The sequence below is a fragment of the Pseudonaja textilis genome, chromosome 1, assembly GCF_049901715.1.
Source record: "Pseudonaja textilis isolate UNSWEBS1 chromosome 1, rPseTex1.2, whole genome shotgun sequence".
NCBI classification, from domain to species: domain Eukaryota; kingdom Metazoa; phylum Chordata; class Lepidosauria; order Squamata; family Elapidae; genus Pseudonaja; species Pseudonaja textilis.
Window position 1 is genome coordinate 285,781,448 of NC_141990.1, and position 24,733 is coordinate 285,806,180.

The 24,733-nt window shown below is 40.6% G+C and overlaps 1 protein-coding gene across 14 annotated transcripts in view; it reads left to right on the forward strand.

Moving 5' to 3' along the window:
• Positions 1-11,005: 11,005 nt before the first annotated feature.
• GPATCH2L (G-patch domain containing 2 like) overlaps positions 11,006-24,733 on the forward strand; it is a 48,192-nt gene continuing 34,464 nt past the window's right edge. For 9 of the 14 annotated variants that reach the window (XM_026712196.2, XM_087921997.1, XM_026712178.2 and 6 more), the window contains exons 1-3: positions 11,364-11,566; positions 12,576-13,240; positions 18,895-18,959. In XM_026712196.2, the coding sequence (XP_026567981.1) occupies positions 11,504-11,566; positions 12,576-13,240; positions 18,895-18,959 (793 nt within the window). In that variant the 5' untranslated portion in view covers positions 11,364-11,503. Of the gene's footprint in view, positions 11,210-11,363; positions 11,567-12,575; positions 13,241-18,894; positions 18,960-24,733 lie in introns of those variants that run through there. The other 5 variants (XM_087922000.1, XM_087922001.1, XM_087922003.1 and 2 more) reach the window with 4 other exon arrangements.

The following is a 24,733-nucleotide window of genomic DNA, read 5'->3' on the forward strand; positions in this document are numbered from 1 at the left end:
ATAGCTGAGGAAGACCAAGAAGATGGTATATTCTTGGAAATTATCCGCTTCATTTTATTTATATGGTAACTTGCATGCACCAAATGAAAATAAAGTGCTGTTTAGCACAAACACAAATTAATATTGCAGGATCCAATCTGGGTTGGTCCCTGGGACTGGAGATTTTGTTCTCTAAGCTTTTGGACTCATGCTGAATCCCATCCAAATTGTTATGATTACAGTTCATCACAGAATCAGCCAGATGTTTAGACTGAGTTTGGCATTTGTATCCACTTATTGAAGCCTTTTTCCAAAGACCTGAATCTTTTCCAAAGACCTGGGATAGGCAGATGTTTTTTGATGGTGTTAAAGATATTATTGAAGTTGTAAGCTGTTCAGAGTTAATGTTTGCAGTTGATTGACTGTGATTTTGTCAATGTTGATGGTGTTCAAGTGGTGCTCCAGATATTTTGGGATTGTCCTCAAGGCACACCTATTGCTATTAGTACTACCCTTGCTTTCCTTTGCAACTGGCATTCTATTTCTATTTGTGGGTGTTGTATTTCATTATCTTCCCCAGTACTGTCTCCAAGTACTGCTATGTTCACTATCTAGACTTTTTTTGTCTTATCAACAATTCTTAAGTGTGGGATGTTATGTGGCGGGTGAATGTTGCTTTGAATTCTAAAGTTCCAGAATGATTTCTATTACTTTATCTATTTTGTGGTTCTATCAGTTCATGCTTGCAGGCTACTGGTATTTTGCAGATGTTCCAATGTACCATTGTTGCTACTTTGTCATTTGTAGTCAGTCTGTGAGATCTTCTTGCAGCAGCTAACTAAGTGGTTACTGTTTCTTCAGCTTCTTTGCAAAGGTGGCATTTGCAGTGTGTAACTGTCTTTTCAATTCTGGGTTTGTATGAATTTATTCTTAAGGCTTGGTCTCCTGCAGAGACCAGCCTTATCTGTCTCTTTTTTCAATTTTCTGACTCTGAACCATTGCTAGGTCTCTTTGCTATCTATTTTGCCTGCTAGGTTTTTTAATGTGCTATCAGGGGTGGAAATCTCCTGGTTCGGATTGGTTCAGGTGAACCCTTAGCTGTGATGATCAGCTGGCTCCGAACTTGTTCGATCCAATGATCATGTGGGCCCTCCCGCCCGCCTGCCCCTGCACTGTACTCACCTATATCTGCTTAGCTGATTTGCGCAGTAGAATGGATTGCTGTGCCTCAGCTGTGTTACTTCCCTGAGGACATTGAAGGTAAGTAATTGCGATAGCTGTGCACATGTGTACAGTATGTGTTAGGCGTGTATGTGTGCAAAGTGCATGATTAGCAAACCAGTTGTTACACCAGGAGAATCCCACCCCTGTGTGCTATCCATTTAATACTTTGTTTTGCCATGTCTCTTTTCATGGTGAGAAGGCTTACTGTCACTGTCCTTCTTCATTGTCCTTGAGATAGTCTTCCAATATCTCTCCTCCTCCTCCTCCTCCTCCTCCTCCTCCTGTCTGGTGTACTTACAACATTCCAGGCCCACCTATACTACTTTATAAATAAATAATTATTATTACTATAAGGGACCACATTAATATGTGATCATTTATGATGCCCAGAGCTGCTTTATGGGCCATAAAACACCCATTCTATGGTCCTCAATATTTTGGAACAAATGGTCGTTAAGAAAGAACTACCTGTAAGGCTGGTAAAACTGCCTTTTATAACTGACTGATGGTACATCTTCAAGTGGCACTCCAGATATTTTGGAATTGCATCCAAGGCATATATTACTATTGTTACTATCATTGCTTTCTTCTGCCACAATCATTCTACTTCTATTTGCAAGTATTTATATTTTGTTATTTTTTTCCAATTCTTTCTCTTCTCTTCTGCTGTCTCCAGGTATTGTGATGTCCATTAGCCAGACTTTTATTATTATTATGGAAATTTAACATCATGTTTCACAACTATGTATAACAATCAATTGATATAATAAGTATAGTTGAAAGAGAAGCCATATATTTTTTCTACAGACAAAATCAGGGACAAAGACTTGGTTTGTTGATATAAGTACCATTTATTTGCCTAGCTCACAAGAGAAAAGCTTTCCAAATATGTGAGCGTTCTTAAACAGGACACTTACACAGTTTGGTAACTAAGGAAACATAGGACCTACTCTTTTTATTTCTTTCTCCTACATATTTCCTCATCTATCACTCCTGCTCTTTTTTCTTCAATAGCAATGATTCATAACTGTTACTTCTTCAAACTCTAATCCTGTAAGCTTCAATGAATATTGAGGAAAATCAGTTTAAAAACAAAATATTCAAGATTCTAACAAGGGAAGCAAGAATACTGAAATAAATGATGCTAGAGCAGAATAGTGATTAAAGGTTGGACTAGGACTGAGGGTACCCAAATTGATGCCTTCCCTCAATGATGAAACTTTTCTAGGTGGTTTTGAGCCAGTGACTCTTTCTCCCACAGCCCGTCTAGCTCACTTTGCTGCTGACAGGAGAAAAACTGGAAGAAGGAATTCTATGTACCCTACCTGAAGCTCCTGGAGGAAAGCTGTATCTAACAATAAGATAAATGTGGTTGCACAACCTAAAAACATATCTACACCAGAAGTGGTATTCAGCAGGTTCTGACCAATTCTGGAGAACCGGTAGCAGAAATTTTGAGTACTTTGGAGAACCGGCAAATATCACCTCTGACTGGAGATTTTACAGTATCCTTCCCCTGCCATACCCACCAAGCCACGCACACAGAACCGGTAGTAAACATTTTTGAATCCCACTACTGATCTACACTCTTCATTTATAGATACTTTCATTAGAATTATGAAAAAGTTATGCAAAGATGAGGCTCAATTAACCTATGAGAATCTTTATACCTTTTTAAGTAAAAGGGGTTCAAGCTTCCCCCCCCCCTTTATAAAACTAGCGCAAAGCAGAAATAGAGTAAGGACGTCGCTGTGTAAAGTAGCAGTAGACATTTTGAGGATGTTCATCCCAAAGTGCATAGCTAAATGTTTATGGAGATTTTCAGTCATCCAGGTGCTTTTTTTTTTTTTTCAAAAGGCGACTGGACTTTGTTTTTCATTGAAGACATTTCACTTCTCATCCAGGAAGTTTCTTCAGTTCTCAACTGAAGTGAAACAAAGTCCAATTGCCTTTTGAAAAAAGCACCTTTGGGATAGTAGAAAGTTACCTTGTTAAGAGATGTTTGTGACATACTGATGGTGCATATCTATGCAAGTGGAAAATGTAAAGCTAAAAGGCATATTTTGTCTAATTCACAACTGAGTTACAGGGAAAGGAAGAAATCTTATTCAACTGGCATTCAGTTGAAAATCATGCAGTTAAGTATTTTAAAGAGGCAAGGAATAATATTTAAGTATGAAAACTGAACACAACAATTTTATTTAGAAAGCTTTGAGCATATGGTAGAAAAATGTAGAATTTCAAGCTGAATTTCCACTTATGGGGAAAATTGAAGATATTAAAAAAAGAAGGATTGAATTATCATTGGAATCATCAGGTTATAAGGAACTTAAAGGCCTTCTAGTCCAACATTATGTCCAAGGCAGGACTCCTCATACCATTCCAGGAAAATGGCTGCCTAGCTTTTGTTTGAAAATATACACTGATGGAGCCTGCACAGGAGGCAGGCTGTTCTATTGCTGAACAGCTCTCATGGTCAGGAAATTCCTTTTTGTTTCTGCTTTGGATGTCCTTATTTAGAGCTTCTACCTGTAGGTTCTTGTCCTAGCTTGAGGAGCTATAGAGAATAAAATCCCTAGTTCTGCACTTCCCTGTGACAGCCCTTCAGATATTACTGTCTTCCCATAGCCTTCTGTTCTTCAGATTAATTCAAATCAATGGAGTAATATATTCTGCATTGGTCAGAGCACATCACAAGTTCTGTGGCTCAGTAAATATAAGTTAAATATATGAGGTACAGGAAATAAACAGAATTGAGAAAGCACAGATAAGAAAGATGTAAAAGAAGAAAGATAGAAAGTTATGGAAAATTAGTAAAATAATTTATATCAAAAGATATTGGAGGAAATTACATATTTATATCTACTTTTCTTGTACTATCTGAAGAACTATAACAGCAGTGACAAATGTGCAGTTATAAAATTTAATGTTAATTGAAAACATAAGAAGTCAGCATATGTTGGGGTATTTTCTGATGTGACAAGTTTGTGTAACATAATCTGTTTGTATTAAAAGTGGAACTCCCTTGGCAATCTAAATGAATTGATTTGTTAATTTAAACATGTATCTTCCTAGCTAGTATATTAGTATATTTAGTATATTCTTCATGCTAAGTCATAATGTGGCTTATTTTCTAATTAGCAAGGTGAATGAAACCTGCCACTGTAGTTTAAAAAAATGAATTATGAATTAATGTAAAATGTGAGCTCAGCCATGACTCCTAAATGTCTGCAACATTAGAGTATTATCTTTAGGTAACACTTATCTTTTATAACACCAAGGTAAACCAAGGTTGCCATTGATATATTCCATTAGTTAATATAACAAGTATTAAAAGTTGAGCTATGAATAACTAAATATATATTTCATGTTTTTTTTATTTCATTAAGGAGTTTCTGTTATCCAGTCATTTTGATTTTGAATTAGTTAATGATTTTAACTGTTTGATTTCTTTCTTTTTTTAATGTAACTCACAAGTACCCTTTTTGCAGAAAGGTGGAATTTAACAAAACAACCATCAGCACAATAATTGTGGGTGTGAATAACATAGCTATTTTGAAAATATTCTTAATGAAAATAAAACATTTTTAAAATGCAAAGAACAATGCTACTGTTTGGATTTATCCTGAATCAAGATTTCATTTTCAAATACATTACTTTGTGAAAAGTTTAATAATGCATAATTTCATATGTATCTGCTGCACTGCTGAAGAATACAATGTGAAAGATTGAAACAACATCTCTGAAATGTTATACAACTATTAAAACAACCTCTAGGCATTTGCTACTCTAGTAAGCCAGTATTTACTCCTATATGAATTTCAGTTCTTATGAAATAGGCAATCTCTTTGTACACATGGTATATTAACATGTGAAGCCATGCCAGAATATATACAGTATATTAAGAGAGTAAGAAGCTATACAAATACATGCCTGAACCCTAATGTGAATTTATAAACAAAACTTGTTAAGCCAATTTGATTATTTTCTTTGACCAAAACTCCCAAATTAGTAGATGAATGAAATGCTGTGTTTTAATATTTAACATCTAAAAAAAGATGGATGCAACAGATGAATTGATATTGCTTGCTACTGTTACATGGATTAAAAGTTAAGAGAAGGGTCATAAAGAAGAATGCTAAAGAAGATATTTTAAAAATTTATTTCGATTTGTATGGCCACCCATCACACTGTCATGACGCTGGGTGACTAGAATGTTGAACCTTGATGAACAAGCAGAAGAGGATGCACAAAACTCATTTTATTTGACATTTCAGATAATCTGAATGGATTAGATCAGAGGTCTCCAACCTTGGCAACTTTAAGCCTGGAGGACTTCAACTCCCAGAATTCCCCAATGAGCTGGTTGGAGACCCCTGGATTAGATCAAATAAGTTTATAGATAAAAGAGGAATTGAAAGAGGGAGTTGCAAGTACTATTGTGCAAGGAGAAAGCATAGCTAGACATAAAAGCATAAAAAATACATGTATAATTATATACAGATACAGATAATCAGAGTTGGAAGGGACCTTGTAGGTCACCTAGTCCAACCCCCCGCCCAAGCAGGAGACCCTACATCATTTCTGACAAATGGCAGTCCAATCTCTTCTTGAAAGTCTCAACTTATGGCACTCCCACAACTTCCAAGGGCAAGCTGTTCCATTGGTTGATTGTTCTCACTGTCAGAAAGTTTCTCCTTATTTCCAGGTTAAATCTCTCCTTGTTCAGTTTCCATCCATTATTCCTTGTCTGGCCTACAGGAGCTATAGAAAATAGCTTGACCCCTTCCTCTCTATGGCAGCCCCTCAAATATTGGAAGGCCGCTATCATGTCTCGCCTGGTCCTTCTCTTTACTAGACTAGCCAAGCCCAGTTCCTGCAACCATTCGTTGTATGTTTTAGCCTCCAGTCCCCTAATCATCCTGGTTGCTCTTCTCTGTACTTTTTCTAGAGTCTCAACATCTTTTTTATAATGTGGTGACCAAAACTGGGTGCAGTACTCTAGGTGTGGTCTTACTAAGGCTTTATAGAGTGGTATTAGTACTTCCCTTGATCTTGACTGTATCCCTCTGTTATTACAATTTAGGATTGCATTAGCTTTTTTGGCGGCGGCTGCACACTGCTGGCTCATATTTAGCTGGTTGTCCACTAAGACTCCAAGATCCCTCTCACAGTTACTGCTATTGAGCCTGGTTTCACCCATATTATGCAGCTGTGGCTGCCAAGTGGTTAAGATGCTGGGCTTGTTGAGCAGAAGGTTGGCAGTTCAAGATCTAAGTACTGCATGACAGGGTGAGCTTTCATTACTTGCTCTGGCTCCTGCCAACCTAGTAAAAGCATGTAAATACAAGTAGATAAATGGGTACCACTTTGGTGGGAAGGTAACAGCATTCCATGCACCTTCTGCATATAGTCATGCCATCCACATGACCATGAAATGTTGAAATGTTGATCTTCAGTCAACATTGGCTCTTTGGCTGTGAATAAGTGTTTATCAAATGTGATAAGCACTGCCTCCTAGAGTCGGACATGACTGGCGGGGGAAACCTTTACCTTTATTTTTATAACAGAAACAGAAGTTTGTGGACAAGCTATCATACTGAGTGAGATATTAATCATGAAATTGTAGCAGAGAGGTGGGAGTGCTATCACTGCATTCAATCAAATGTACTTAATATGCTGAAAAATGAGCTTTGAAAAAAAAAACCCTTCAAATTTCAATTATAAGTTAGTATTCCACAGCCCAAAGACATCACTAAGGATCTTTATTTAGGAGTAATTTTACACTTTTACAAATTCCCTATTTTACAATTAACTTGATTCATTAATGATATATGCATGATTTCATGTGACACTTCAAGCAATTAAAATTAGGCAAACAGCCTGAAGCAGGAGGAAAGACTGGTGGCTAAATGCTCATTTAGTTTCCTTGTATGCACATTGGATATAATTGGATTTTCTGAAAGCCACTGCCTTATTTATATTTACTTATTAGTGGAACTGTATGACTGCCCAATGCACTACAAAAACACTGAATGGCTATCAGTATATAAAAATATTAAACTAGTAAATAATAAGGAATAATATGCAATCCCAGATTCATAACACATACCTAAATGGACATTGTCTGAACATTTCAAAAAAAAATTAATACTATTTCCTTCCTGGTAGACTCAAACCTATATAGACAAAATTAGCCCTATTGAGTAAGACAGAATTCTTTCTTGCAAGTGCAAAACACAAACACATGCACAGAGTAGCGATTCAAAACAAAAATTATTGTATAAGTCACATGAATCTTAGTCATGATAAAGAAGGTAACAACTTTCATGAGTAACTTGCCAAGAATGAAAGGTAAATTCCAATAGAAAGTATAAATTTTAAGGGAATCAATACATGCCTGACATAATTTCAATATGGAGAAATGTTACTTAATTTATATAAAGGCTGGAGCTTAGTGAGCTTCTCACTGGTAATTTTATAAATAAGAATTTCATATCTTAAAGAAGTGAATGTACATAACAATAAATCAGGTAGGTGTTATGAAGTTTAGGAGCATAGTAATGTTTTGCCAAGAGTCAGGAAGTGGCCAGGTACCAGACAATTGGTTCAGAGGATGAATTGAAAATTCAGAGACAATGAAACCAGTGAATGTAAGCTTTATTAATAACTTTAGTGGGCAGAATTTAACAGGAATATATTACTTAACACACCAAGCAAGATGCTCTCCCTTCAGCTGTTGAGAGCCCCCTTTGACAACAGCAGAGATATTCCGAAGGCCCAGGATGCACAGCTCTGAGTGCTCGTGCTTAATTAGTGTAGTGTAATTGGTATCAAAATATGAATAGTCACTCTTCAAGGCAATGATAGAGTTGTGTTGTCCTTTACCGTCACTACAAATCTTTACAACTTCTTTATCCAACAATGCCTTGGACTCTTTAGGAATACCCGCTAAATTGAAATCCCCCCCCTTCTAACTTTAATAATCTTCAGGAAAATATATTCACTTAGATGTCAACAAATAAAACATTTTTAGAAGGTATCTGAATATCTACTCCAAGGAAGTGTAACATCAAATTAATTTCCCATATGGAAATCTGATCGATGTCCTAGGAAATAATGGGCTGATTTTATTTATTAAATGTATATGCTGTCCAATCACACCAATAAGGCGCCTCTAATTAAACCTTGTTAAAGAATTAAAAGTAGCAAACTATGTCTTATCTTATAGTGGCTGTATTTGTATGACAGAATGAATCATGATTATTAAACTGCATTTTATTTTAGAATTTTGTGTGGCCTTAACCTGATTCGTTGTTTTGTGCAAGCTCAGACCAAGACTGAGTAAATCATAGTAAAAATAATTGGATGAATATTTCATGTGAACATGGCCAGTAGTTGAGGAAGTCTGAACACTTAATTATGGACAAAAATGTTAATGCAACTTTGTAAATAAGCCTGTAGAAACTTAAACATGTGCTGACAAAAATGGCAAGGACAGAACATGGTAATTTTTTCAGACACCAGACCATAATAATTAATCATAATAGCTAAAACATTGTGACACTACAACATTTTGTATTATTTTGGCATTCTGATCTTTAGCAATCTCAGGTTCTTACACAACATTAAGGTCATCCAAAACCAAGATTCTGCACGATGTCAGACATTTTCAACTGAAATCTTAGTGTTTGAATCTTGTGAGATCTTGTCTTTAACATTTGACAAAACAGGGCACTCGGAATTTGTGCAAATAAATCCTTTAGTTTTCCAAAACAATGTTTAGAGGGGTACTCCTAGATGTGTTCTGGATTAACTCAGAGACTCCTAGGATTTATATGTGATTTAAAATCAATGAAATTTCAATTTATCAAGAGAGAGTGGCAAAAAGACTTAGTGTAGTCTTTGGTCAACCAGTGAATTTCATGAAGGGATTTGAATTGTCCCTAACCTAGTCATTTAGTTACAGTATCACACCGGCTTCATTTATAGAATAGAATAGAATTCTTTATTGGCCAAGGAATTTGTCTTGGTATATATACTCTCAGTGTACATAAAAGAAAAGATACATTCATAGAGTCAAGAATCATAATGTACAACACTTAATAATAGTCATAGGGTACAATAAGCAATTAAATCATACTAGGAAACAGTCAATAAAAATAGTTAGGATACAAGCAACAAGATTGCAGTCATACAGTCATAAGTGGGAGGAGATGGGTGAAAGGAAGGATGGGAGGTTTAATAATAATACTAATGCAGACTTAGTAAATAGTTTGACAGTGTTGAGGGAATTATTTGTTTAGCAGAGTGATGGTGTTTGGGAAAAAAATGTTCTCGTGTCTAATTGTTCTGGTGTGCAGTGCTCTATAGTGTTGTTTTGAGGCCAGGAGTTGAAACAGTTTTTGTCCAGGATGTGAGGGGTCTGTAAATATTTTCACAGCCCTCTTTTTGACTCGTGCAGTATACAGGTCCTCAGTGGAAGGCACGTTGGTAATAATAGTTTTTTCTGCAATCCTAATTACTCTCTGAAGTCTGTGTTGTCTTGTTGGGTTGCAGAACCAAACCAGACAGTTATAGAAGTGCAGATGACAGACTCAATAATTCCTCTGTAGAACTGTATCAGCAGCTCCTTGGACAGTTTGAGCTTTCTGAGTTGGTGCAGAAAGAACATTTTTTGTTGTGCCTTTTTGATGACATTTTTGATGTTAGGTGTCCATTTTAGTTCTTGTGATATGATAGAACCTAGAAATTTGGTTATGGTTTAAGGAGGCAGCAATCTATTTGAAAGGTCCTTTTTTCTGATTGGAGAAAAAATACAAATGAAATGTGTACATAGTACATGAAAATGTGACAGTTACTAACACCCCAGTATTGATAGGTAATACTTAGTTGTATATTTAAGTCCTACATAAAAAAGAGCATTATGTATGAATTCAATCCATTGGAGAATGATCCATCTGTGATAGATAAAAAAATAAATACTTCAAGAATGATTGGATACCTGAAGGCTTCAAGGCCAAATGCATCCAACAGTGCTTTTTTGTTGTCTTTGGCAGTCTCAGGTGATTTACTACTGCCTATTCCTAGAGTGTTTACAGTGGGATACAGTAAAACAATTCAAGAGTAAATAGCTACCATCACTTAAAAGGAGGGGTGGGGGAAATATACAGCACCTACTGATGCCAAGTTGGTCTGGTTATTTACTGCCAAAACCAGAGATTGCTCTGTATCTAGAGACGGGCTGACAATGACATGAGCCTGCAGCGGCAGAAACACAACGAGAAGACGAGTGGCTTTTGTGCCTGCAACTCCCTTCAGATTGAGACACGGCTACTTCTCAGCACAAATACACGTGTCACTTCAGTAACTGTGAAAGGGGCGCTCGCGTGTTTTAACCCAATCGGACAGCATGGAATATTTGTCAGGGGGCAAATGCGGACTACAGGGGTTCTTCAGAAACGAATCCTGGCGCGCCAGTTTAAACAGACGCCGTTCTGAGGAGATCACGAAGGGAGAAGAGAAAGTCCCCTTTTCCGGACGCGACTGCCATGGGTTCCTCGGCTCGGCTTTCTCATGGAGTGCTGGTCTCACTCTCCCCAAATGTAAATCCCGCTGGATTCATAAGGGCTTTTCTTTGTCAAAGTGGGTATAGCAGTTCCCCGCGGCGAGTTTAACCCGGAGAAGCGGAGTGATCAAGCGAGAGTCCTCCCTCCCCTAACAGGGGAAAAATCGCCGGGGCGGCAGAGCAGCGTCCCTCCCCCGACCGCCTAGCCAAGCCTCGCCTCGTTGCGAGCGTCGGCACGAGAGAGCCCGTGAGACCCTCCCGGCCGTTGGTACCGAGGCGAGGAGTGACGTCATTGTTTCCGGAAGAAGAGGAGATGCCTCCACCCCCCAGGACCGGAAGCGTTTTTTTTTTTTTTTGGAGCTGACTCCGCGCCGAGTCGGGAAGGCCTAGAGAGGTGGATGTGGTGAAGGAGTTGGGGAGGTTTGTTGCGGGAGCCGAGTGAGTTAGCCGATGCGCGAAGCCGGAAGCGTCCGATGCGGATAGTCGGTGGCCTAGCCGCCTCGGAAACGAAAGCGGGGTGGGACTGCCGGGGTGGGTCGAGGAGGCCTTTCGCCCTCCGAAGGGGGAGTGGGGGGAGGAAGAGACACCCGTGTTTTGGGGAGAGTCAGGAAAACAGCGGCGGCGCCGGGAGGGATGGGAAGATTTGTGTGAGAGCATCGGGGGCGGAATAGAACAGGCGCCCCGCTGGATCGGACGAAAGATCCTTGTCATCCGGGGGCAGAAGACCGCTCGATGCTTTCGGCTATTGCTTTCCAGCAGCAGCAGCAGCAGCAGCAGCAGCAGCAGCAGCAGCAGGTGATGACCCGAGCCTCCCCTAGTGTGTTTGCGGAGGAGATGGCATGGCGGGTGGTGGGTGGACTAGATCGCCATTTGTTTACCCTCTCGGCGCTATCTAGAACCGGTTCCCCACAATTTCAGGCGAGGTTGCTTGTTTTCCAACAGCCTTTGGCGGTCTAAGTAAACAGAATTGGGAGAGTCGTTTTGATCCCAGCGATGATCTTTTTATAAGGTAGCTGGTTCGGACACCAGTGGGGTGATCGTTTGATTACAGAAAGGAAATAACGGACCATTTCCTTATAGACATTCTCCCTCAATTTGGCTTGGCAAGGTGTCAGTTGACTGGAATGGATATAGAATAGAAAGATGCTTGTTAGAGAAAGTAGGTGCTGTGGTTATTTTAAGTTATGCACTCCCTCCACCTGTACTATAACTAACTCTTTATCTACATTATTATTTATTTATCTACATTGCCTATTTTACACATGGTCCCTTCCATTGTTGTTTTCTTCCCATGATTACATCATAGATTTTAGGCCATTGCATAAAGCCTCTTCTTTAATTCTGTAAAATAGTTTAGCCTGAGAGACAATTATAAACAAATAATATTACCGTTGTATGTTACATCTAAGTGCCTTTCTGCAGAAATGGAATACACAGAGTTTGGGTTATTAGTCTTCAGTGGATTTTAGAGCCATTCTTGCAATTCTTCATAACCTCAAGAAGACCTTTTCCTATCTACAGGAACAGCATTTGTTTTTCTTTAAATTTCTTTTCTCTGTAAAAAGAAGTCCTTGAAGTATATGGTACAGAGACTAGGTTAACACCTGTATTAACTATTAAGACAGTACTGTAAATAGTAACACAATATAGATTAACCATATCTTCTTCTTTTTATTCTTTCCTTCTTTAAAAAGTAAAGCTAAAGTAATTTTTGAAAAATATATTATGTCACTTGGAAATAGATTCTGCTATTGTGATGACATACAAAATGGCTGATTTAATTGTGTCCTTTTTACTTTGGTAGACATTGCTGATGGATGAGCTAGTACATGATTTGGCCTCAGCTCTTGAGCAGACCTCTGAACAGAACAAACTGGATGAGTTATGGGAAGAAATGACTCTGAGCCCAAGGCAGCAGCGTCGGCAGCTTCGTAAGAGACGGGGACGCAAGCGGCGTTCAGACCTTACACACCAAGCAGAACATGCTTGCTGCTACAGTGGGGCCTCAGAATCCAGTCTAGAAGAAGTTGTGGAGGACTGCCGGGAAGTGCTAACTGCTTACTTTAGTGACTCTGATGACATGGCAGTAGCCAAACATCCAACTCTCAACACAGCTCTCAAGAATAAGCAACACTCATGGCATGAATCAGACTCCTTCACTGAAAATGCACCTTGTCGACCCTTAAGGCGTCGTCGAAAAGTTAAGCGTGTGACATCAGAAGTGGCAGCTAGTCTTCAGCAGAAACTCCGAGTATCGGAATGGACTTATGAGAAGGGTTGCAGATTCAAATCAGCTAAAAAGCAGTGCCTGTCCCGTTGGAAAGAGAATGCTCCCTGGACATCAACTGGCCGGGGACTCTGTGAGTCAGCAGAGACCAGGGCCTTCCTCAGCAAAGGGGGCAGGAATGAAAGGATGGAGTGTGAAGCAGATGAACAGAAACAGGGTTCTGATGAAAACATGTCAGAATGGTGAGATGTCTAGACATTTCTTCTCTTACCTGAGGCTCTAATATTTTACTTTGTTTCTTTGCAATTAGTGTCTCTTTCCTTTAGGTAGTTCCCTTTTTAACTAGACTACTGGATCCAGTCTTAGATAATGTATGGAAATCTGTTTTACAGGATATACTTGTATAGACCGGTATTTTGTGTGAGACTAATTTCCAGTGTTAAGAAGAAAATAAAGTGTGATTGTTTAGTCAGTATTATTTTAAATGACAGTTATTTTCTGAAAAGTGATTGGATGTTGAAATGGAGATGTTCCAAGAGAAATGCTACTATTCTGATTTTTGTGAAACTATTAGTTGAGGTGGCCATAATTCATGGTAATGATTGAGTAGAATATTAAGCACCCCAGTCTAATTAAAGGTTGTTGAATGAGAATGTATAATGATCTCCATTGCTGGTCATTCTCTAGGCATATAACTTGTATTTTCATTTTAGATGAATTGCATTTGGTCTGAATAATATGTTCCAGATGGAGTTTAGCAACTTGTAATAGTAAGTCAAGGTTCATGTAATTGTTGGCCTATTTCAAGTGAAATTTCTTCACTTGTAGGAAGATTGAGAGAAGAAATGGTTCTGCATGCACTTCCCACTTACCTCCATTTACCTCCAACGTGCTATTTTTAATTGAACAGTTTCTTGTCCTCAGTTATAAAAGATATGAGCAATTGATTGAGACTTAGAATGAAGCAAAGTTGTTTAGAAGAAGAGGCCCAATTGGCTCTTCCATTATGTTCTTAGTTACTAAGATTTTGGAAGATACTGTAGATTTTGGAGTAACCTTGGGAGTGTTATCTGAGTGTAGTTAAGAAAACCTTTTTGGCTACACTTTTATTCAGACCTTATTGAATTGCTGATCTATTTAAAAATATTTTATTACATTTTGATTGAATATGTGAAGGGTATGATATTGTAGTCAGATATGATGAGTAAAATATCTTTCTTAATAATCTATACATTTGATATTTAAATAATGGAAGAATTTTTGATAGAACTAAAAAGAAGGTAGTCATTAGGATACTGAGGAGAAGTGTTTTCCATGGTTCATAGAATGAATTTTGAATTATTTGATAGAACTCTACAAAAGTATTGTCGCCTGGGTTGTATATTATTGAAATTGATCTTTGAATTGATCTTAATGATTGGTTTTCAATATGTATTAGAAATAGTAGTTCAGGAAACCCATACTAGTACCATATTTAAATAGCTTCTGGGTAAAGAGAATAATCTAGTCATTACATCCTGTAAAGCAGGGATGTCAAACTTGATTTCATTGAGGGCCACATCAGAGTTGTGTTTGACTTCAGGAGTCCGGAGTGGGTGTGGCCAGCTTGCCATCAGTCATGTTGGGGGTACCTATGGTGGCTCAAGCGCTCTGACAGAGAAAATGAGCGCCCGAGCTCCGTTTTCAGTTGCAACAGCCTCCTGCAACTTTCTGCCAGTGAAAATGGAGCTTGGCTCTCCTGAGCTCCATTTTTGCTGGCAGAGACACCATGGACCAGTCCTTCACTGTTTCAAGGGAAGCCCTGTGGGCCAGATCTAAGCACCCTGTGGGCCGGATCTGGCCCCTGGGCCTTGAGTTTGACACTCCTGCTGTAAAGTAACTGAAATTCATTGCTAATTCTTTATACAAATGAACAATCAAAGAACTGCTTTATATTTCCCTTCATCATCTTGCGTTTAATCAAAGTCATACTATTTGTCCATCTTCTCCCTTCTTATATGTTTTTCTTTTTTTTTTTTTGGCCATGTATGGCCATGTATATTGTTTTCTTTCCTGTTGAGGGAACTATTAGGAAAGCACAATCTTTCAATTCTTTTCTGACAGTAAGAGGTCAGATAAGGTGGACAGCACTGGTTGGGCAGTATACGTACTGACTCAGTCCTGAATTACATATTGGCCTTTTCTAAATTCAGAAGAATGCTAGATTTAGTAACCCATAAGCAATCAGGAAGAGATTAGTTGAAGTGAGGCTTTTTCTGAATTCTCTTAAACGAGCAGAGATATCCATCCTAATTCCTCTGCACCCTTAATCAAAATCAGCAGGCCCACAGCAGGGCTGTTAAACTCGCGGGCCAGATGTGTCACATGCTGGCCATGCCCACGCCTGGTTTAGTGAAAGAAAAAGCCGTGATACCTCATCTGACGCCACCACGAAGATGCGAGTTTGACACCCCTGGTCCACAGCATTCAAGAGGGATCGTCCTATTATAGTCCTTTAGTGAAGTAGGCATGGAGTCTAAAACAGTTCTACTTATTAAGGTTATAAAATTGTCAGTTACACTTTGGAGGGACAGTAGGAAAAGTATAGCCAAGATTATGAATAGTATTTTGTCGAATAGAATAGTACAGGAGTGTCAAACTGGCGGCCATGGGCCAGATGCGTCATGCTGAGGCCACATCCACCCCAGCTCTGCAAAGGGGAAAAATGTCATGAAACGTCACGCGACTGCAACATGACGCCATGAGTTTGATATCCATGGAATAGAATAACTTCGTCACTTTGAATGTACACTAATAGGCATACGTTAAAATGAAATTTCATTGCATGCATCTCTCAAAGGGTCACCACTTCCAATATACGCGACATAACCATGACAGAATAAATAAATAAATGAATACAAAATTATGGACATACATATGACATAGAGAAACAACACAGTCTAGTTTGGATGTATAGATGTACATTATTCCTATGGGTTTATACATTTTGTAGTGTGTCAAATATGAGAAATCATTAACTTGCATCTTTGGCTTTTTTTAGCTTATTTTCTTTTTCCTCAGACGTGAAGAGTATAAGCTGTAGCCTACTTTAGAACTTGGAGGTAAAGAGAGCTGAGTGCTTGCCTGTTTGGTGACAGAGCAATTGACAGAGATGGAGTGTTTAGCCTCCCCCTCCTTCTTCAGCCCAGCCTGACCTTCTGCACCCCCACTGTGCCTCTTGTTTTCTTATTTTTATAGAAAATCAATACTCTTCTTGACACAAACAATAGCTCAGAAGCATAACTGAATGGGGGAGAGCTGAGATCTGTCCATCACCTCTCACTTTAACTCTTCTGAACTATTTAATTACAGGCGTGCTTTGGTCCAGGTGTTGGCAATAGCACAATTGCTAAATGAAGACCATTTTAAGCAAAGATTGGGTGATCAATAACTCTATAGCAGTAGCTTGTTGGATCAATAGCTTTCATTATTTTCTGGTTAAGGCAAGTGGCCTTCTTTATAACTGGAGGTCATTAATCAGTGCTTACTGGACTGTATGGCCTGTACTAAGGAACTGTGAACTTTCCAGTAAAAATTTAATGTAAAAATAACCCAGGGCCTAATTTATATGACCATTTGGGTGAGAAAAGTAAGAAATGACGCTTAGTCACTTAGTTATTTTTGTTTCATTCTATCTGAGGATTTGGCAGTACTTCCAAAATAAATATCTGTCAAAACCACATACCCTTATACCCTAAATTTGGTTGCCAATTACCTAACTGTCTTCTCCTACTATTTCCTATCTACTTAAGACTTGTAAGTAGATGTATGGTACAATTTATTTATAAGACAGCATGTTACCATTTTAATTTGCTCACATCTTTTATTGAGAAATGAGAACAAGAATCACTGTGAGTTTACATTTAACAGTTAAATAATTGTACAAATTAAGATAGATAAAATAAGATAACTTGTCATTTTTTTACTATGAGCACACTGGCCCATGTTAACAATGAAATTCTATTGCCTGCTCTCAAGAGAAAGTTTTTATCTACCCAAACACATACCTAACACACATACACATGATATATACATCCATAAATATATACCTGCACATACCCCCCTCCCCCCCACCCAATATATCACTGTTCAGTTTGAATACATAGTGGAAGGAGGTAACTTGGGAGTTCACAAGATTGATGCTATATGGAACAATGCTGTGAATCTAGATGTTCTGCTTCAGATACTATGAAGCCTCCTCCCAGAAGGTAACAGGGAAAACTGATCATGGAGAGGATGTGTAGCATCCCTGACATTCCTGCAGACTTTGCCCAAGCAGTGCTTATATGCCATGTCCTGGATAGAGGAAGGCAGTGAACTTCCAAGGATCTTTTCTGCCATCCTCACCACTCTCTGCGCTGCCTTCCTGTCTGGAGCAGTAATGCTTCCAAACCAGACAGTAATACAATATGACAGGATGCTCTCGATCGTCCTTCTATAGATAGTGGTAAGGACAGAGGAAGGAAGATGAACTTTTCTCAGGCGATGCAGAAAATTATAGGCTCTAATATTACTGTTTCATTGCTGTCCCTCAGTCATTTTTCAGACATTTTTATATAGCTTTATTCCTCTTTATGGTGCTGTGCCAGACATGCAATTTAAAGACAGAGGTGATCCTCATAACCCCAACTCTGCTATCAAGTTGTACAACCCTGATGTTAACAAAAGAGAAATGTACGATTGAAGCAAGTTGGTCTTGGCCAATTTTAGAGAAGCTATTGGTGTCTGCTTTCGTATACCGGTAGACTTTGGCTTAGGATCACAATGGAGCCCAAAATTTATGTTGCTAAGTGAGACATTTGTTAAGTGAGTTTTGCCCCATTGTACAACCTTTCATGCCACAGTTGTTAAGCAGTTGATAAGTTAGTAACTGGTTGATAAGTGAATCTAGTTTTCCCATTGGCTTCGTTTGTCAGAAGATTATAAAAGGTGATTCCAGAATCTTGGAAGGGAGCAAAGGTCATAAATGTTAACCAATTGCCGGGCATCTGAATTTTAATCACATGATTATGGAGATGCTGCAATGGTTGTAACTGTGAAAAACGGTCATAAGTCACTTTTTCCAGTGCCGTTATAACTTTGAACAGTTATTAAATGACCTGTTGTAAGTCGAGGCTACCTGTAATTCTTTCTGTGGTTTTGTTCTCTAAAGCTGCAATAAACGTTTTTTAACAAGAAAATACTGAGCAAGTAATAAGTGTTAAGTCTCCCATCCTCATTAATATCTGTATTTTTCAGTAATTATGAAAAGAAGACCCTATGTATCTCTAGAATGCTCACTTAAAGGTTATTTTTACACCAGTTTTTTATTCTGTTAAGAGGCAATCTTTTCTCACCCAAGCTTCCAGCCTGGCATCATTCTCTGCAATATTGATTCTCCTTTTAATATGCTGTTTCTTATATTTTTTAATGCAGGCAGTCTTTGGGTTAAGAATGTCTGACTTAAGGACAACCCTTAGATAAGTACATGCTGCCTATTACTAAAAATGGCAGACGGCGTTCTTCTTGCTTGAGCCGACAAACCGTTGAAGCTGTGCATTTCTTTAATGTGCAGTCTGTTTTCAGCAGTCCCTGAAAGCATTCATGTATTTTTTCCTTAGTCTCCTTAGTCTCTTTTTTTAGATTATTGAATATTTTCCTAACTTATTTTTCATTCCATATATTTTATATTTACCCACCCAGTTTTTTGGGGCACCCATGTCTGGATAAATCAAATTGTTGAGATGAATAAAGGAATACCACTATTATTTGTTGTGCTGAAAGTTTGTGAGAAGTTTCCTGGCAGTGAAGGATTTATTCTTAGAAAAAAGTATCTATGTAATGCATATATACTTAATTCTTTGTTTTCCCTTTCCAGTGAAACCAGCAGTGTTTGCAGCAGTAGTGATACTGGCCTTTTTACCAATGATGAAGGTCGCCAAGGTAAGAATAGGTCATATCTCTATTTTTTCTATAATTTAGTATTTTGAATGATAAATCAGACTTAGATTTAGAATAATTTTATTGTCACTTTAAATGTATGTTAATTGGCTTACATTAAAATGAAATTGAAATTAGGCACATGTAATTGTGATCAATCTGTATAGAGGAGAAGAAAAGAAGGAAACTTTAAAGCATTATTTTGAGGCTGGAGTCTGATTCTTCCTTGAGTTCAAACAAGTCATTCATTCTCCCTTGTAAGGCTGCGATAGGTCAGACAGTAGGTTGCTCTTGTCCTGGCTGATTGGACTGAGTCAGTCAAAAAGGCTGATTAGCCTAGCTCCGCCCACTGTGGGTGGCTCCTCCCAGCAGGACAGACGCATCTCGATTGCCTCTCCTGCCTTTGCTTCAGCCTTACTTCAATTTATTCATCAAAAAAAAAGAAAAAAAAGGTCAAAAATGGCTCCAACTCTCAGGTGTTTGTTGGAGCCGCGAAACAGCTGAGGGCCGCTCCAGCAGTCCGGAGCAGCTGGCAAAGGCCATGGGGCCGCTTTTTGAGCCTCCGTGGTGAAGAGGGAGGCTGCTATTTGAGTGGCCACCAAAGGAGCTATTCCTTCCCTCCAGGGAGCAACGAAAGGCCGAGGAGTCTGTTTTCGGGCTCCTCGGTGAAGCAGGAAGACTTGTGGCTGACGGTGGCCATTTTGTTCGGCAGGAGGTTCGGCCTGCTTCTCTAGCCACTCCAGCGCCAGGACCGGCGCTAGCTGTGGCTTCTGGAAGTGGCTGGTCCAGAAGACAACGAAGGGTAGGCGTTGTAAAATTTGTTTGTTCCGGTGGGGGACCTGGTCCCTTTCTCCAAGGTAGACCAGGGCCTCCAAGCTTCAGGCCAGGCCTGGTCTATATTTAGAAGGCCTATTAAGCCCCAGTGGGTGTTAGTCCCAGTAGGAAGTGCTAACGTCTGCTACTGGAGTTGTATAGGGCTGAAGAAGAGTGGTCTGAAGCTAGGGGATAAGCAAGAAGATATCCCCTGTTTAATTCCCTTCGTGTGCTTCTTCCATGCACAGGGCTGCAAGTCCAAGAAAGGCCTTATTTCAACATGGTGGACACCCCTAGAGGCAGCAGGGCCTCCAGAGCAGGAAAATCCCATAGGGCAGCTTCATCTGCTTCAAGCAGCAAACAAGGAAAGAAGGCCTTGCCGGTTAAGAAGGTCTCTAGGGTGGAGGAGGAGGATGCTTCCAGGTGGCAGAAGGCCGTAGAGAAGCAAATTGCCAAGATACAAAAAGCCTCAAAGATCAGATCTCCAGACAAAGAGACCTCTCCTGCTTCTCATCAAAGTGCAGTTGATCTACAGGACCAGGAACCTGGGCCTTTCCCCAGGACCATGGCTCACACTTGGTCCCCTGATGTAGCTGAAGGTGATTCCACACAACATTCTACTGCTGAGGAAAGGCCTTATAGAGGTCACCAGGGAGGTTTCAGGGTGGTACCTTGGCAGGAGCAAGAGTGCAGTAGGCCTGGAGTCCCTGTTAATATGCAGCTCTTGATAGACAGGGCTATCAGAAAGGGAATCTCTGAAGGCATTCTCAACGGTTTGTCCACCATTCTTCAGAGGTATCTGAGGAATCTGTGATTCCATCCCATGAACAGGTAGCTCTGCTATCAGAAAGGGGTTCCTTGATTCAGGAATGTGTTTCTCCAGCTGCTTCTGCTTCTGCTTCTGCTCCATCTGTTGCTGCTGCTCTCTCCTTGATAGGGGAGACAGAAAAAAAAGGGAATCTGATATGTCTGAGGATGAAGATCTAACCCCTGAAATTCCAGTATTTTCAGGTTTGTTCAAACATACATTATTCACCCCTTTACTCTTCAAGGCTAGAAACACTACCAACCTGAAAGATGCGGACGATGAAGACGTTGGAGCTCAGCTTCCACGGAGTTGGAAGCTCTTTTTGATGAGACGACCATGAGGAAGGAGGTGGTACCATCCCCAGGCTTTTTCTGAAAGTGTTACAGAAACAGCTAGATTCGCCAGCTTCAGGACCCAATCCCTTGTCTTCTGACTGCAGATTTTTCAATGTCGGTCCAGAGCTTACCAAGAGTTTCCAAGGGGCCATGGTTGATGGCACCTGTAACAGCATTGGCTTCTACCTCTACGGCTCCTTCTGATCCGGAAGACATCCTCAAAGCGGAGGAGAAAAGGATTGAGCAGTCTTTGCAGAGATCTCACCAGGCGGCTGCCTGGGCTGTGAAGGCATCCACAGCAGCACCTCCCTTCACCAGAACATCCCTTAAATGCCTGAAGCAGCTACAGGAGAGGATCCCAGTGGCAGACATCCAAACTCATCAAGATCTTAACAAGATAGTAGCTGCAGCAGAGTTCACAGCGGATGCCACTCTTCATGGGACCAGGTTTGCCGCCAAAGCCATTGCTGCTTCTGTGACAGCCAGATGCATGTGTTGGCTGCGTAATTGGCAGGCTGATGGCAGGAGAAAATGGAAGTTAGCATCGATTCCTGTATGAGATGACAAGCTTTTTGGGAAAGCATTAGACCGGTTCCTGGTGGAAACCAAGGATAAGAGGATAGTGATTCCATTGCTCTACAAAAGGGCAGAGAACTGGCCTGGCCCGTATTTCAGGCACCTGGCCTTTCAGGCGGAATCTGGATCCAGTTTCCATTGGTCTGCCAAGTCCCCTTATCAACATCCTGGGCCACCATCAGATCGATCAGGCAAGGGCAGACAGCAGTTCTCAGGCAAGTGACCCTTTGAAGGAGGAGGAAGTCGCCGTACCGTCACCAACGCTAACAGTTCTCAATCTTTCCCCATTGGCAGATGTTTAGGCTAGGTTTGTTGACAAATGGAGAGAGATTACATCAGACACCTGTAAGATTAGGTCTTTCGTTAGAGTTCTACTCCACTCCGAGGTTTTTTTAATCTCCTGTCCTATCTCCAATTTCAAGGGACAAGGTGAGAAGGGGGCTCATGGAATCAGCTATCCAGCATTTGCTGGAGCTCAGAGCCATCCAAACAGTCCTGGAAGACCAACAGGGAAAGGGATTTTTTTCCAGACTCTTTGTTATCCCCAAAACCTCAAGGGGTGGACTGCAATTCTTGATTTGAAAATGCTCAATAAATTCATAGTGTTTTAAAATGCATTCCCTCCATATTATACTGGAGAGTGTTAGGCAGCGGGACTTCCTCGCTTCTATTGATTTGACGGAAGCTTACTTACATATTCCAATTTGTCATTCCCATAGGAATTTCTTACGGTTTTTTTGTTAATCTGGGAAATCATTTTCAATATAGGGCTCTTCCTTTTGGGTTATCTTCTGCCCCTAGAGTTTTCACTGAAGTTTTGGCTACCTTGGCAGCGCACCTGCATTCTTTCTTAGACAATATTTTGATCTTATTCTCATCCTTTCAAGGGGCACAGAGGGACCTGCAGACTACTATTTTGGTGCTGCAGGACCTTGGTTTCTCAATACATGTAAAAAAAGAGCCAGTTTACTCCTTCCACTCGTCTGCTTCATTTGGGAGCTACTATTGTCCCGCTGGTTTGTCAAGTTTTCCCTTCCCAGGACAGGCAGGACAGCCTGCAGTTGCTAGCTAAACGTATCCGGAGAGAGGGTTCCATTCCATTGGCTCATCTCTCCCAACTTTTAGGTAAGTTGGTATCATGTATTAGCATTGGTCCCTGGGTCAGGCTTCATTCCAGGGCCCTCCAGTGGTTTCTCTTGCCTCATCAAAAATTAGGTAAGAGCCACTCTTTGATGAACGTTAAGGTGCCCAAGAAGGTGGTGCAATCTTTTCAGTGGTGGCTCTCCAGAGCCATTTCCAAAGATCTGTCTTTCAAGGTAGAGGACAGACTCATCCTCATGACCGATGCCAGCTTATCAGGTTGGGGAGCTCATCTGGCTTCTCACATGGTTCAGGGCATATGGTCGACTTGAGGAACAAGCACACAATATAAATTGGCCAGATCTTAGGGTTGTCCATTTAGCTCTCAGAAAGTTTAGTCAACAGGTCTCTGGCACATGTGTCCTAGTCATGACGGACAATGTAGCCACCATATTAACAGGCAGGGAGGCACCAGGTCCCAATCCCTTATGACAGAAGCTGAAGCTTTGGGTAGATGGGCAGAATGACACCTCCTGTCCATCCGGGCTGAGCACATTTCTGGCACAGATAACGTGCAGGCAGATTGGCTCAGCAGAGCTACTATTGACCACACGGAATGGAGGCTGCACCCTTCCCTCTTTTTACAGATTACTCAGAGATTTGGACTTCCTGTGGTGGATTTGTTTGCAACGCTGCTCAATACTCAGTTACCAAGATGTTTCACTAGGTTTGTCACCCTGGGGGCTGAAGGGACCAATGCTTTCCGTAGCAGGTGGCCTCAGGGACTGTTATATGCTTTTCCTCCATTGCCTCTGCTGTCGGCCGTAGTATGTAAGATTTTGGCAGAAAGAGCAGAGATTATTTTAGTGACTCCTTATTGACCTCGGTGCCCTTGGTTTGCAGACTTAATGGGTCTCTCAGTAGCTCATCCTTGGCGGATTCCTAAGGAACATATCTCTCTCCTCCAGGGATCCCTGATTCATCCAGAGCCCCAGTGGCTACAGCTGACAGTTTGGCGATTGATTGGAGCGTGTTAAAACGCACCCATCTCTCCAACAAAGTAATCAGAACCATTCAGGCTTCCAGGAGACCTTCTACCATCCACATTTATGACGCTATCTGGCAAGCTTTTTCTCATTGGTGTTCTAAATCAAACATCCAGCCTTTAGAGGCTTCTGTAGCACACATTTTGGATTTTTTAAAGGCGGGTTTGGATAGAGGCCTTTCTCCCAATATCCTTCATCGTTAGGTGTTGGCTATATCTTCGGTGCTGACTTGTGGCAAGTTGGAGTCCTTCGTACACCACCCTCTGAGTCCATAGGTTCCTCAGAGGGGCGGCCAATCTTCATCCTCCAGTGGTCCACTGGTATCCTACGTGGGACCTATCAAAAGTGTTGCAGTCCCTGACTAAGGCTCTGTTTGAGCCTCTCAAATTGGCTAGTCTTCATCTCCTTACACTTAAGGTAGCCTTCTTGGTGGCTATCACTTCAGCCAGGAGAGTATCTGAGTTGGTTGCTCTCTCAGTTCACCAGACTTGTGTATATACCACCCTTGCTGGGTGGTTTTGAGGTTGGATCCAGTATTTATTCCCAAAGTGAACCTTTGTTTCACAGATCACAAAAATGGATTCTTCCAGATTTCTGTCCCAAACTGGTCCGTGTCTTGGAGAAATCTTGGCACACTCTAGAAGTGCATAGGGCATTGAAGATTTATATCAAAAGAACTTCAGAATTCCGCAGAATGGAATCCCTCTTTTGTTCCTTTCAACCTGCCAAGTTGGGGGGAAGGTAACTCCATCTACAGTCAGCAGATGGATCAAGTCATGTATCTCTAGGGCATATTTGAGTCGCGCTCTTCTGGTTTCCAGGGGCATTACGGCTCATTCCACTCGCAGTGCTGCTACAACATCAGCCTGGGCAACGGAGGCTTCAATTGAAGAGGTCTGCAAAGCAAGTCGACCATCCCCATCTCCTTTCATCCGCCACTACCATCTGGACACTTTCACTTCGGTGGATGCTGCGTTTGGCAAAAGAGTTCTGCAAAGAGTGGTCACGGAGCATGGGGACCAGGAGTATACTTGAACCCTCCCAAGGACAATCCAGCTATGGTATGTCCCATTGTCTGACCTATCGCAGCCTTACAAGGCAGAATGGGCATTGCCTTAT